This window comes from Nannobrachium achirus, assembly GCF_963921795.1.
Source record: "Nannobrachium achirus genome assembly, chromosome: 1".
Classification (NCBI taxonomy): domain Eukaryota; kingdom Metazoa; phylum Chordata; class Actinopteri; order Myctophiformes; family Myctophidae; genus Nannobrachium; species Nannobrachium achirus.
Window position 1 is genome coordinate 22,100,287 of NC_137810.1, and position 15,652 is coordinate 22,115,938.

At 42.9% G+C, this 15,652-nt stretch overlaps 1 protein-coding gene across 2 annotated transcripts in view; it reads left to right on the top strand.

The window, feature by feature from the left end:
- The window catches only part of nlgn1 (neuroligin 1), a gene marked incomplete at its 3' end in the record, with an annotated part of 408,126 nt that overhangs the window by 387,634 nt on the left and 4,840 nt on the right, over positions 1-15,652 (top strand). The window contains exons 4-7 of one of the 2 annotated variants that reach the window (XM_080734001.1): positions 9,679-9,891; positions 11,748-12,014; positions 13,104-13,465; positions 14,931-15,091. In XM_080734001.1, coding sequence (XP_080590127.1) covers positions 9,679-9,891; positions 11,748-12,014; positions 13,104-13,465; positions 14,931-15,091 — 1,003 coding nt within the window. The remainder of the gene's footprint in view (positions 1-9,678; positions 9,892-11,747; positions 12,015-13,103; positions 13,466-14,930; positions 15,092-15,652) is intronic. The other variant, XM_080734002.1, reaches the window with a different exon arrangement.

A 15,652-nucleotide genomic window follows, 5' to 3' on the forward strand; every position in this document is an offset into this window, starting at 1 on the left:
TGCCGTTGTCTTAGGGGGTACGCCAGACAGGTGATATGGATGGAACTGTAGCTCAGCCACCGTAAATATTTGGAGCTGCTGTTGCAGCATTCGTTTTTTTGTTGGTGGGTTTATTTTTATTTTTTTCACCATAGGAGGATGAAGAGCAGACAGAGGGTGTATGAAGAAGGGAGTTGGAAAGGGGAGGGAGGCATGGGGAGGGGTGACTGTGTGCGTTAGTGCGTGCGTGCGTGCGTGCGTGCGTGTGTGTGTGTGTGTTGGGGGGGAGGACATGGCGGAGGTGGGGAAGGAGATGGCGGGGGTAGCAGTGGCTCAGGGGTAGAGAAACCGTCATTAGAACACGGAGGGTTCCCAGTTCGATCCCAGGCTCCCCCAGAGTTAGTGTCGAAGAGTCCTTGAGCAAGACTCTGAACCTATAGTTGCTCCCGGTGAGCAGGTTGGTGCCTTGCATGGTTTCCTCCGCCATTGGTGTGTGAATGGGTGAATGAAAGGCACAATCTCTGTAAAGCGCCTTGGATAAAGTTGCTATATAAATGCACCATTTACCATTTAGCATTTATGGTGGATAACAAAGCATGGACGAAGCAGGGCAGGAGGGAGAGAGGGAGGGAACAGTGGTGTAAAGTAACTAAGTACCTTTACTGAAGTACTGTAACTTAAGTAATTTTTAAGGTATTTTACTTCTACTCCACTACATCTCAGAGGCAAATATTGTACTTTATACTCCACTACAATTATTTGAACACTTTAGTCACTAGTTACTTTGTCGATTTTGATTATCATTATAAAACATACATTACAGTAACCACTTCAGCCCTACATATATTTAGACCATTTGAAAATAGCCGATCTACAAGCTCGCAATGTGTCGCAAAGCGACTGTGAGCTTGTAGATCTGCTATTTTCAATAGATGTTTATACATTTGAAAACATATAATGGGACATTCTGCATAATGAGTACTTTTAACTTTTGTACTTTAAGTACATTTGTATACCAATACTTTTACTTAGGCTGCACCCACACCAAAGTACCTATGAGAGTGGATTCTGCATTCCGCCAATGCATTTTGATGAGAATGGAGTGGTTTCATGCCAGATTTCTGCAAAAAAACGCTCCATTCTCATTGCAATGCATTGGCGGAATGGGGATTCCACTCTCATAGGTACTTTGGTGTGGATGGTATTGATACTTTTACTTAAGTAAAACATGTGAGTACTTTTTCCACCAGTGGGAGTGGATAGCAGGAAGCGTGTGGGATGAGTGCAGGATGTGACAGTGGCACATCGGAGGAGAAATGTTTGTCTACAGGTTGTGGAGGAGGACAGGAACAACGGGAGACCGTTTGGAGAACATGGTCACGGCATGGTTCTCTCTGTCCACACAGTCAAATCCTCACTCATCCATATCGTGACCCCGAGAGAGTGCATGGCACACGTCCACTCTCAGAGTTAGAAGGACACTCAGGATTTCACTGTGCAGCTCACCTTGAAAGCAGAGAGGAGTGATTTCCACTGACACTGTTCTCAGCATCTCAGCTCCCTCGCCCTCTGGCCATTCTCTTCTGCTCTCTCTCTCTCTCACACACACACACACACACACACACACACACACACACACACACACACACACACACACACACACACACACACACACACACACACACACACACGCTCTGCCTCTCTATCACTTATTCTCTCCAATTCTATTCCATAATAAATCCCTCTGTGTTAATTTAGTGTAGAGTGTAAATCACAGAGTTAAATTAACACTGCCACCACCATGTGTGTCACTCTTTCTGCATGGCCTATTTTTCTATCTCTATCCTCTCTGTCTCTGTCTATCCCTGTCTCCCTCCCTCACGCTCTGTCTCTTCCCCACTCACCTCTTTGCAAGAAATAGCTGAAGTGCATGATCTTAAGTCACTTAAGGAGAATATATGTGTTTGTGTGTTTGTGTGTGTGTTTGTGTGTGTTTGTGTGCACGCGTGCGTGCATGCGTGCCTGCGTGCGTGTGAGAGAAAAGATGGAAGCTTCTACTTTATTTCATCAAGGCCTTCTCATCCTGATAAAACCTTGTCCAGTATAATTTCACAGCTGCTCTATAGTAATTAAAAAGCACACACGCATGGACACGCGCGCAAACACACATGCATGCACGGAACGCACGCACGCACATATACACACCCACAAAAGCAGTCTTGACTGACTCCCACATGGGAGGCTTTTCTCCACCCATGTAAAATGTGACGGCCACGGTTGATGTCCTGTATGTTCATGCAATGAGCTCTTCTTTGTGTGGCGCTGATGGACTGATTTTCAATCTTTCTTTTGTTACAGGCCTAGGGAGTCAAGGGAGAGAGAGAGAGAGAGAGAGAGAGAGAGAGAAAGAGAGACAGAATGAGCATAGAGAGGATTAGAGTATACAGACCATGACTGTGAAAAATAGATGTGGGCAGAAAAAGAATCCCATCTCTCCCTCTCTCTCTCCCCCTCTCTCTCTCGCTCTCTCTCTCTCTCTCTCTCTCTCTCTCTCTCTCTCTCTGCCTTGTCTTGGTTCGTCAGAGATAGCAGGGATATAAAAGCTGGATTCCCAGACTGGGGCTTCACCTCTGTGTTGTCATACCAGGGGCTTAGAGGCCAGGGCCGCTGTATCGCTGTCTCACTGATCATGGATTGCTGCTTTAAGCCAAGCCCCAGACACTGACACACATGATCTGTTCAATATATGGTGAGAAAATAGAGCATATCTGGCCTCATAGGAGTCTACAGGGTGATGACACTGAATATTACATTCTTCTGAGGGAGTTTGCGTGGTGGTACGCACGCACACCCACATGTGCACGCACACACGCGCACACACACACGCTCACACTCACACACATACACACACACACACACACACACACACACACACACGCGCACGCACGCTCACACACACACACACACACGCACGCTCACACTCACACACTCACACACACACACACACACCAGCAACACTGTGTGCAGCGTGGTGGGAAGGGAGGTGTCCTCCAGCTGTCTCACACATTGAAATCATTTTGCTGCCCACTTTCTCTAACCTTTCTTCTCTTTAGCTTTTGATGCTTTGCTTTAGCTTCCCTCTTGCCTTAAGCAATAAATAAAGAGATAGAATCATTATTATGTTTCATTATTGTCTTTTTCTTGCCAGCTTTATTTTACTATACATACAATGTTATTCATTATTGGCCTTTTAATATATTGTTGGAAGTTTTTTCCTTCTATTATATTACATTTGATAACATTATTGACTTCTTAAAACATTATCTGCTTTATTGCGGTAGATTTGATTGCATCATCGGGGTGTTCATTACATTTGATTGTATTATATCATCCGCTTTTGATACATAATGCTTTTATTACATTAGATTCAAGAACCCAGAGGGGTTTTTATTTATCACTCATACGGGTACAGGCAACAAAAGGTTGGTGTGGAATGCTCTGCGGACTGTGCTAACAATATCAATTACAATATAACAACGAGAAAATCATAAAGATTATAACTAAATGTAATTAAAAAATAGGATTTGTACTGGTATTAAAGTTGTACAGGTACAGTACAGGTAAACAAAGACAGGTGAAAGCTCTTTAGCAACAATGGAGAGTATTATGATGGGCTCAGTACAGGAATATCACATGTTTTCTTAGCTTTCTGCGCTTTGCCGCTGTGATAAGCCATGTTGGCTTCAGCCTGTTGAGTCTTATCAGTCCCAAGACGCCCCCCACCCCCACCCCCAACCCCACCTCTCTCCCATGTGAATGTGTGCTGCCATCTGTCATGTTGATGACATATAAATGATCAATCCTGCATCGCTGCCTCACAAAGGCTGTGTATACTGTAACCGTGGTGCTGAAAGTCGATTATTTGAAGCTGCACTTATCGTTATGTTGTGTTTGCTGCATGGTGTCATGCATGCTGTGCCTGTGTTTTTATGTATAAAAACACAGGTATTTGCTCCATTTGTGTTTCCATGTGGGTTTATCTGTGCTCATGCATACATCCATGTACATGTTTGTGGTTTGTGTGCTTATGCGCTTACGTGCTGTGTGTGTGTGTCTGTGTGTGTGTGTGTGTGTGTGTGTGTGTGTGTGTGTGTGTGTGTGTGTGTGTGTGTGTGTGTGTGTGTGTGTGTGTGTGTGTGTGTGTGTGTGTGTGTGTGTGTGTGTGTGTGTGTGTGTGTGTGTGTGTGTGTGTGTTGGAGCCTCAGCTCTGCCCGGGTGCCCAAGCATGGTTGGATTGCTAACAAATTTTCCAGCCCAGACCTTGATCCTTTTGATTGCTGCCCTATCCCTGCACCACAGCTAAATTGGATCAATTAAAAACAGTCTTGCAGATGGCTGCCGTTGCTTCCACAAGATTAGGCTTTGATCGTGAAACAGATAAATAAATAAATAAACTGGCGGAAAACGAAATAGAAAACAAATGAACTCAATTAAACAGTTCTGCCAGACTCCAGGGGCTGCTGTGTGTGTGTGTGTGTGTGTGTGTGTGTGTGTGTGTGTGTGCGTGCGTGCGTGCGACTGTGCGTGCGTGCGTGCGTGCGTGCGTGCGTGCGTGCGACTGTGCGTGTGCCTGCGTTTATATGTGTGTGCCTGTGTGTGACAGAGACAGAGAAAGATTTAAATTAATCTAATTTGTAGGAATATAATAAGACTTCTTCACAACCATATATGAGGTATAGTATTAATATTCAACTCTGCTTTGTGGAGATGCCTTAGAGTGTTGCCCATAATACAGTATGGGGCATCATAACCACATTACAAGAGCATTACAATGCATTCTGATCAGTGCGGTCAGAAGATGACGTGTTGCAACAAAAACAAATGTGGAAAACCTCAAGGGGTTAACACTTTAGGGCTAATGCCAGTGTAACACTGTACACATATACTGTACACTTACAGTAATCTCTATGACCAGAGACATAACAGACCTCAGTCTCGAGGGAAGGTAGATCTGCAGTAATGCATTTACTGAAATATTAACCACTTAAACCCCAACAGCAGATCTGCGATGTGTTGTGAGTTTAAGTTGTAGATCGGCTCTTTTCAGCAACGGTATTTAAGCAAGAGTGAAAACAGAAAAGTCACTGACTAGTATAGAGCCCTGAGGGACTCCAGTCAAACACATATAGGCTAGTGGCCGGTTAAATAACAGTTGTTGTTGATTGAAGGGGGAAAAGAATCAGGGATTTATTTCTTTGGCCTACTGGCAGTGTGCACAAGACATTTGGCTTTAATTGGTCCAGCAGTTCACGAGATTAGCTATGCATACCCAGTCACACAGACACACACAAAACATCTACTCAGCCTTTAGCTGGTGGGGATCATGTAAAGTGCCTGCTCATCACTCATGTCACATCACTCATGTCACATGTGTCAAATACATTACATTATATACCTGGCTGTATGCACATTATGTGCAGTCTGTGCAGAAACGTTCATACAGAATGTTCTGTAGTGGAATGCATCTAGGAGGAGTAGGCTGAAAACACTGCTTCAGTGGTCAGCAATATGTCAGTAAACAGACAAATGTGTCCATGGCATGGCTGTATGATTCTGATTTACTCTGACACTATGGCATATTAAGAGTCCAATAGAACAGACTTTCCAATGGCACCCATAACTCTGAGAGTGTACCATGTGTGGTATACTTGTGGTTCCATCCGTGGTAAAAATAGAATTTTGACAAAAATGTCCACCACAAGCCAGCATGGTGATGACCCCTGCGACTGGTTGACCACTTTCAACCTGGCGCCCCTTATTTTGGGCATTTTACAGCCATTATGCATGTCATGTTTTCAAAATCAGCCCATCTCACCACGTTTCGCAACACAATGCGATGTAAGATTCTAGAATGTAGATTGGCTAATTTCAAGCTTAGATAAATTGGGCTTAAGTGGTTAAACTTCTATCTGTTAATCATTACACAGATGGATGGTGCATTGAGTAAAATGCATTACACAGCCTTGCCTTAATGCAGGGCTCTCCTTGTATGTAGCTTGGGAGCATCCCTGTGGAAATGGGCCCCTGTTGAGTGACAATGCGCAGCCCTGTAATGAGCACTCCATTTAGAGAAAGTGTGGGACAGAGGGAATAAGAACATAAAAGAGGACAGAAGAGGAAATGTGAGAGGGGGGCAATAAGGGGCGTGGGTAGCACTCCCTGGATGATTGCGGCAGGTAATGGAGCTTTTAGCATGGAAATCAGAGAGAGAGAGAAAGAGAGAGAGAGAGAGAGAGATAGAGAGAGAGAGAGAGAGAGAGAGAGAGAGAGAGAGAGAGAGAGAGAGGCGATGGGGACAAGAAATTGCTCTACAGAACAGACTTGTCCTGTGGGTATAGTTGGACCCCTTGTCAGAAATACGTTTATATCTCAGTGGTACTGGCTCCTTATACAGTAGCACCGCATTGATCTTCTGTACCAGAGAGGTCTAATTGGACAAAGGCACAGAGGGATGGGGAGAGGATAAGAGGGAAGGGGAGGAGAGGGTAATAAATGAAGATGGGGTATAGCTGAGCCAGGGTGTGAGGGAACGCTGGATGAAGGTAGAGAAGAGATGCAGTTAGTGTGCTGGGCATATACGGACCCTACTTACTTTGAATGGTCTATAGGTTTGTATACCCCTCATGTGAATTAAAGTGTGGCCATTGAGGAGTGAAAGTAGGTATGCCACGCTATATGAACCTGTTATCCTATATTTCAATTGGCAAGGTGAGTGAGTGTGTGCGTGCGTCCCTGAGAGGTAGAGAGAGAGACAGAATGAAAGAAGTGTGAGAGAAAGACGTGAATAAATGAATAAAACCTTATTTTTACCAACCAGTATGGTAGAGTATTATGTGAATACAATGTAACTAGTGCATCGGCAGTGGTTGGAGCTGTCGGGTAGGACACCGTCATTATTGGTTACACGTTGTAATGCCTGAAGCTCATAACATAAGTGCAATATCTCCATTGGCCAAGTGGGGTTTTTCAGCAGAGAATGGTCACTGCTTCAGAGGTGACATTTCGCTAAAAAGAATTACAAAAAATGCAGACGAACCATGAAATAACTGACTTGCTTTGATCACTACTGTTTTTTTATAATAGATATCACATTAATATAAATCGAGATCAAGGTCTATCTTCTGTACTGAATCCATGTGAAACTAACAAAACTAAATAACAACTTTGTGTCCTGAATAAATTAGCAGCTGTGCTTTTTAAGCTCTGCCTCGACAGACCATGTTCTCTATCTCTGCTTGCCTTTCATCACTCTGCCATTATGCATCATGTATGCTGTAGTTTCAGATATGTCTCCAAAAATGTTGCTCTCCATATTATATTTAGCATATCCGTTTCTTTAAGTGGCTCTATGGGGTAATAACTCCTGCTTTATTGCAGCAAATGATTAAACAACCAGGCTGGTTGGTTTTACTTGTAAAATGGACAAATATGCCTCGTTAGCTACTGCCAGTTATACACAAGCAGGCTGAAACTTAGATTTATCCGACATGAAGATCAAAAGCCAGAAAGTGAAATATGAAGTAGTTAAGTACCCATCGATCTTCACTTTTCAGATATATTTTTCCAGACATAATTATCTACACTACAGATATTCAATATAATTGGACATATCTAGCTAAATACTGGAAAATATTTGCACCTTGGGCCAAAACAACGTGGGTGGTCTCTAAAATAAAGCCCATATCATGATGTATATTGTATGTACTCAGAAAGACACATACTGTACCTTCTCCATCGTCTGAAAGCTGCTGTTGGTAACCACTGCGCCCTCTGTCTGTGGCCTTTGTCTCTGTCTTGTCTGGCCAAGTAGAGCTCAGTGGGAACATTTTGATCAATGAGCTTGTGGTGAAATGTTTTCTATTGCAGCTGAGAGCAATTATAATGCTTCAAATGTGTCACATTTGTTTTGTCGTTGACATGTGGCCCATCATTAATCTAACCTTGGTGTTGGTTGTAGGTATTTTATTGGTTGGGTTATTTAGGGATCAAGGCAAAATAAGCTTGTTTTAGCTACATAAAACCTGCTATTGAAAGTGCAACTTTGTTGTGGTTTGAATAGCAAAAATAGCAAATTTTTGCTATTCGATATACAAGTTATGATCTTGTATATCAGCTATTTTTGCAGAATGTTCACCAGAGCTGTATTTTTACTGAAATTCCACCTATTATGACATGCCCAGAATAGGGATGCAAGGGTTCATGTGGTTAACATGGTGTCACCTGCACACCATAATTACAGACGGTACCTGTAATTAAAGTGTAATTAGGAAAGAGTTACCCACGGTGACACATCGTCCTACACAGACGTGGTCGCAGTGCGCACACACAGCACGTATACAGCAAGGAAAAAAATAATCATGTCAAACTCCCCATCCAAAGCAGGGCACGCAGAAAGACATAAATTAGATGTAATTACCCTTGCGCTTTTTTAGTGCCAGCACAATGACAACATTGGTCAACATTCTGAACTACCCTTCAAGAAGAAGGAGTTAGCGTTGCTTAACTGTGCTCCAGCCCTAAATGAATTAATCTGGAACGGAGTATAATTGATTACTTCGTGTTTACCCCCTCTTTGCATAATTACATCGCTGCCTTTGTCTCTTCTCTGTCCTATCCTATCTTCAACCCCCACATTTTCTTACATGTATTCTTTATCACTTTTTCCCCCTTCATTAAATCTTTGTGTGTGTGTGTGTGTGTGTGTGTGTGTGTGTGTGTGTGTGTGTGTGTGTGTGTGTGTGTGTGTGTGTGTGCGTGTGTGTGTGTGTGTGTGTGTGTGTGTGTGTGTGTGTGTGTGTGTGTCCTACTCTCTCTCTCTCTCTCTCTCTCTCGATCCTGTTGTCTAGCCATAATAAGCTGACCAAGCACATACTGGCTCTCTCGTCAGCACAGTGAACAGGTTTTGCCCGGCTACATAATATTCATAGTTAAACACATTCTCACCTGGAAGCGGGCCAGTGCTGCTGGCCGCGGAGCAGATTCACAGAGCAGTTAGGGGTTAAGTGCTTCACAGAAGGGCACCTCGTTGGAACTTGTTAAAGAAAGGGGAGAGAACAGTATACGCCACTCATTCAATTTACCTGCCCACACGGCAAAATCCTGAGTGTCAATTCAATGCTGTGTAGAGCGTAATGGCCCGTCGGGTGCTGACTTTTAAATAAACACTCAGGATTATCGTCGTTGTCGGGCAGAGACCTCGTATCTCTAGGTTTCAAATGTGTACGTTTTTTTCGTCATACAAGGCTGTCGCACAAAAGTAGTGAAAATAGCTGATCTACAAGCACACAATGCCTCGCGGTGCGAGGCGTTGTGTGCTTATATAGATCAGCTATTTTCACTATTTTAAATCATTTTTTAAAATGATAAATACAAAACTAACGGTTTTGGACATAGAAGGTTTCCAACCGACAACAACGTTATACTGCAGAATGTATAACCAAGTCCCACCTGTTCGTCTCCTCTTCTTCTTGTCTTTATTTATATAATCTCCTCCGTTTGACTGTGGCTTTTATCGTAACCAGGTACCCTGTCAGTTTTCTAGGAATCCTGTCAGTGTCCTTATCGTCTCTGAATATTTCAACTCATGTTTTCCAGGAAACCTGCATATAGTAACAACAGTATCATTTCTTCTCCCTGCAGGGTTCCTGAGTACCGGCGACCAGGCAGCCAAGGGGAATTACGGCCTGTTGGACCTGATCCAGGCCCTGCGTTGGACCAGTGAGAACATCGCTGCCTTCGGCGGCGACCCGCTACGCATCACCGTGTTTGGCTCGGGGGCCGGAGCATCCTGCGTCAACCTCCTCACTCTCTCCCACTACTCGGAGGGCAACCGCTGGAGCAACTCCACTAAAGGTACACCAGGAAAGGAAATGCATGTTGAATTGCTTTGGCTATTTGTATGTGAGTGTCAGGGACGTGCAGAGAATGTTAGAGAGGCAGGGGCTGAAATACCTAAAAGGGCCCTTTGGTGAAAATAGTGAAAATAGCAGACCTCCAAGCTCACAACGCGCTTGGAGGTCGGCTATTTTCACTACTTCCATTCATGGTCTGGAGAGGGCACTTTTTTTTTTTTTTTAAGATTTGTTTTTGGGCTTTTAATGCCTTTATTGATAGGACAGTAGACTGACAGGAAATGGGGAGAGAGATGGGGAATGACATGTGGCAAAGGTCGTCCGGATCGGGAATCGAACCGGCGACGCCAGCAGGTATCATAGCCTAGTATGTGGTATGCGCCTTGACCACCAGGCCAGCGGGCTCCCATGGAGAGGGCACTTTTTACAGATGGATAAAAGGGCTCTTTGATGTCTATGTGTGCATGTGCCCGGTTGTGTGTGCACCTCAGCGTGTTTGGGGAGGAATAAAGGTGTAAAATAAATGTAGCACGATGGTACATTTTGACATTTAGGGCACTGTGTTACTTTTGAAATGAAGCAACTCCAGACTCTATTCTATATTGTGTACACTAAACCAGTGGCTCTCAAAGTGGGGTCTGGGAATCACCACGGGTCCTTCCAAGGTGTCTAAATAAAATAGTTTAAAAACAACAGCAAAACATATAACAGCAAAATATTTTTGCAAACTTTTAACAACACAAATCTTGTACATGGGTCCCTCCCTGGCCTAAGATATTTTCAGATGGGGGTCTGCGGGAAATATATAAATTTGGGGGTCCTCGACATGAAAATGATTTAGAACCTCTACACTAAACACTGAATCCACTTACAATGTAGCCAATTAAATATTTTAACAGGCTACACAGCATCAAGATGATCAAAGTGCCTGATAAAGAAAAGAAAATCTCTGGGCGTTTTGAAGTCTAAAATTAAAAAGTTTTCGATCCAAACTCACTAACCTGACGGTGACCTGAAGAGCTAATTTCATCAGATGAAATGCTTCAAACTGAAATGGCACAGTATTGTAAGACGCCATAAGCAAGGCAGGACCTGGGTTGCCTTGGTAACAGAGAACAGTTCTTCACTTTCATTCTTCTCCATCTCCACTTGTCTGTCTCATTTTTATTCTTCCTTCAACGGTGTGTGTGTGTGTGTGTGTGTGTGTGTGTGTGTGTGTGTGTGTGTGTGTGTGTGTGTGTGTGTGTGTGTGCGCGTGCGTGTGCGTGTGCGTGTGTGTGTGTGTGTGTGTGTGTGTGAGTGTGAGTGTGCGTGCATGCACATGTGCGTGTGTGAGTGAGTGAGTGAGTGAGTGAGTGAGTGAGTGAGTGAGTGAGAGAGAGTGAGTGAGTGAGGTGAAAGCTCAATGTCCTGTGATGTCAAACGATTAAAGTTGTCTTTTCTTTGCAAAACCACTATGATACACATATACAGATGTGCCATTTCAAAACTTCACACGTCCTGCTATTGGCAAGACAGTAGATTATCAGGGGATTGGCAGAACATTGAGCTTGTAGATCAGCTATTTTTGATATTTTTATGACCGTTTCTGACTTTGAAGTTTAATTCTAACTATGACGGTGGATTCTGCTTTTCAATGGGAATGGAGTGGTTTCTTGACATTTGCGGGTTTCTGCAAAAATACACTCCATTCTCCATAAAAAATAGAAAGGTAAAACAGGGAAAGAAACCTGTGGAAAATGTGCCTTTGCAGGACATTTTCTGGAAAAGAGCAGTAAAGCCTGAAGACTTGATTTCCCCCTCTTTTCTCTCTGCGACTCTTCCGTGATCCACATCCTCCCTTTCTCTCACCTCTAGGTCTATTCCAACGGGCCATCGCCCAGAGCGGCTCAGCTTTATCCAGCTGGGCGGTCAGTTTCCAGCCGGCAAAGTATGCGCGCATGCTGGCCCTCAAGGTGGGCTGCAACCTGCAGGACACGGTGGACCTCGTAGAGTGTCTTCAGAAGAAACACTACAAGGAGCTGGTGGACCAGGACATCCAGCCAGCACGCTACCACATCGCTTTTGGACCCGTCATTGATGGGGACGTCATACCAGATGACCCTCAGATTCTTATGGAGCAAGGTACACATTACTATTTACAATTTAGGCATTTCATTCAATATTTATTTATTCTTGAAATTACAGCTGAGTGGTTAGACTCATTTTCAGTGTCGTCGAGCAGTACATTAGAGGTGTCAACAACACCAATGTTGATAAAACAAAAAACAAAAGAAAAACACATTACATTACAGAAATTGAAAGTGAATAATAAAAGGCATATGTGGCATATAAAAGTTATAGTAGAAACTAAGACCAATTTAAAAACAATTACATATTTCGTTTGGTTTGGTCACCAGTGATCTAAAACGATTGAAAGGTATCAGAGTGGTCAACTTCAATGTTTCCTGCAAATTGTTCCATGTGGTGGGGCCACAGAAGCTGAAAGCAGTTCTACCAAAGTCTGAATTGACCGTGGGTACTTTAAAAGTGGGGAAACCACTCGATCGGGTGTGGTAGGGTCCAGCGGGGGCCCATTCCAAAAAAGCTGAAATATATTTAGGGCAATCTCCAAGTATGGCTTTATATAAATACAGATGCCAATGCAGCTCTCGTCTCTCAGTCAATGAGGACCATCCAACCTTGTTATATAGAATACAGTGGTGGGTACCATAAGTATCACCTGTAACAAAACGAATTGATGAATGATAGACAGAGTCCAGAGATTTAAGTGTGGATGTTGCGGCATGCCTATAAATTGTATCCCCATAATCCATAATAATAATTTAGCAGACGCGATTTACAATAAGCAGGTAATACTGTACATCAATACTACATCAATTACTACAGTATTTGGGTTGACAAATAGTTTCTTTTTTTTTTATCTAATGATTGGAGAATACAGTATGGATGGACTCTTAAGTCTTAAGACTCTTAAGACTCTTAACTAAGTATAACCTATGATAGTTTGACATGTTTACATATGCAGCTATGTTGTGTGTAGGTTTACTTTTGAATACATGATAATGACTGATTTTGCTGCCCTATTAAGCTGTTAATCTCTTCTTCTGTAACTATTTTTAATCTAATTCCTCTCCCTTCCTCTGCCCTGCTCTACCTCCCTCCCTCCCTCCCTCACTCTGTATCTGTCTGTCGTCACTCTTACCTTCTCAGGCGAGTTCCTCAACTATGACATCATGCTGGGCGTGAACCAGGGCGAGGGCTTGAAGTTCGTGGAGCTGATAGTGGACAACGAGAACGGCGTGCAGGCCAACGACTTTGACTATGCCGTGTCCAGCTTCGTGGACGACCTCTACGGCTACCCAGAGGGCAAAGACATCCTCCGGGAGACCATTAAATTCATGTACACCGACTGGGCGGACAGGCACAACCCCGAGACTCGCAGGAAGACCCTGCTGGCGCTGTTCACTGATCACCAGTGGGTGGCGCCGGCGGTCGCCACAGCTGACCTGCACTCTAGTTTTGGGTCGCCGACTTACTTCTACGCCTTCTACCACCACTGTCAGACAGAACAGGTGGGTGGGACGCGCTCTCTATATAATTCATTAGATTGCGGCTCCCTTTTATGATGAGTAGAGTTTGATTAGACAGAAAAGAAAATCGCTGACCTGTGTTCCGCTTGAGGCTTAATGGATTGGCCCTCTGAGTAATGCTTTGTGATGACAGCTGCCTCTTTGTTTTAAATAGAGACACAGCGCAATAGAACCGCCTAGATAAGCTCTACTTGTAAGCACATCTCTGTATTAATATGAGAAATGTAGGTAATTGATTGTCTTACCTGTAATTAAAGTGTAGTTAATGTAATTACGGACTATAAAACCAGCACCTGCGAACAGAGTGAAATCCAAAGTCTGGGCTCCCACTTTCTCTTAGTATAATTAGTTTAAGCAACAATTCATCATTTTAACCTCTAACGACATGTTGCATGGTACAGTCTTTGCTTGGGGCATTGACAACAGGGTACGGTGCATGCTGTGAACTTCAAATCGCATACTGTGAACTTCAAATCAAGCTCACAGCCTTAATCGCATGTCATCCCTTCTTCCTTTCCTATTTTCTCCACCTCTTCCTTTAATACACCATATAACGAAGCACAAATGTCACGAAACAATAAAAGGTTTATACAGCGTATATTCGTTCCGCTTTTGTTTGTTTTTGCTTCTTTCATGTCCCTGTGTTTGTGTGTCTTGACATGATAAAAGTCCCACCGAAAATAACCTCTTTTCTTTTCATCCGTATTGTCAAACCAAGGTGATTGTGATTTGATTTTGTGCTGATCGTTAGCAGTTGTGTAAAGTAACTAAGTACATTTACTGTACTTAAGTACAATCTTGAGGTATTTGTAGCTACTCCAATATCCAATACTTTTACTTCTACTCATCTTGGATCCAAATATTGTACTTTTACTCCACTACAATTATTTGAAAACTTAAGTTACTAGTTACTTTGCAGATATAATTATAATATTGTAAAATATACATACCGGTAAACCACTTTAGCCCAATTTTATAACATGGCTATTTGAAAATAGCAGATCTACAAGCTCACAACGCATCGCATCACATCGCGACGGGTTGTGAGCTTATATCTGCTATTTTCAAACATTTTGTACATGTACTTTTGGTATTCTTTTGGTCCAACTGGTACATTTTGACACCAACACTTTCATACTTTTTCTCAAGTACATTTTGAAATCCGGATTTTTACTTGTAAGGGTGCCCTCACACCAAAATACCTATGAGAGTGGAATCCGCGTTCCGCCAATGCATTTCAATGATACGGGAGCGTTTTTTGCCGAAATCCTCTGCTGGCATGAAACCGCTTCACTCTCATTGAAATGCATTGGCGGAATGCGGATTCCACTCTCATAGGTATTTTGGTGTGAGGGCACCCTAACGGAGTATTTCTATATTGCAGTATTGATACTTCTACATAGGTAAAACATGTGTATTGAGTATTTTTTCCACCTCTGATGTTTAGGTCCCTCCGTGGGCGGATGCGGCTCATGGGGATGAGATCCCATACGTGTTTGGCTTGCCGATGATCGGCCCCACCGAGCTGTTCCCCTGCAACTTCTCCAAGAACGACGTGATGCTCAGTGCCGTGGTCATGACGTACTGGACCAACTTCGCCAAGACGGGGTGAGACATGGACCTAACCAGAACATATTCATTTACACAGCAAAAGATCCAATGTGTACAAAATGATATGATAGGAAAATCTTTGACAGTGTACAGTGTTGTAAAGTACATTTATTATTATTCAAGTACTGTACTTATGTCCAATTTTACTTTATTGGAGTATTTCCAGTTTTCAATAGCCTACTTTTACTTCTACTCCACTACATCTCAGAGGCAAATATTGTACTTTTACTCCACCACAATGATTTGAAAACGTTAGTTACTAGTTACTTTGTAGATTTTGATACAAAACATATCACTATACGTTTTAGAGTAGACCATTCGAAAATAGACGATCTACAAGTGCACAACACATTGTGCGCTATTTTCAAAATATGCTTTATACAATTTACATTTGAAAACTTTAAAACTGGACATTCTGCACAATGAGTACTCTCTACTTTTGGTACTTTAAGTACATTTTGATACCAATACCTTTGTACTTTTACTTATTTTGAACAGAGTAGTTACTTACTCGTAACAGAGTAGTTCTACATGTGATACTTTTACTTAAGTAAACTA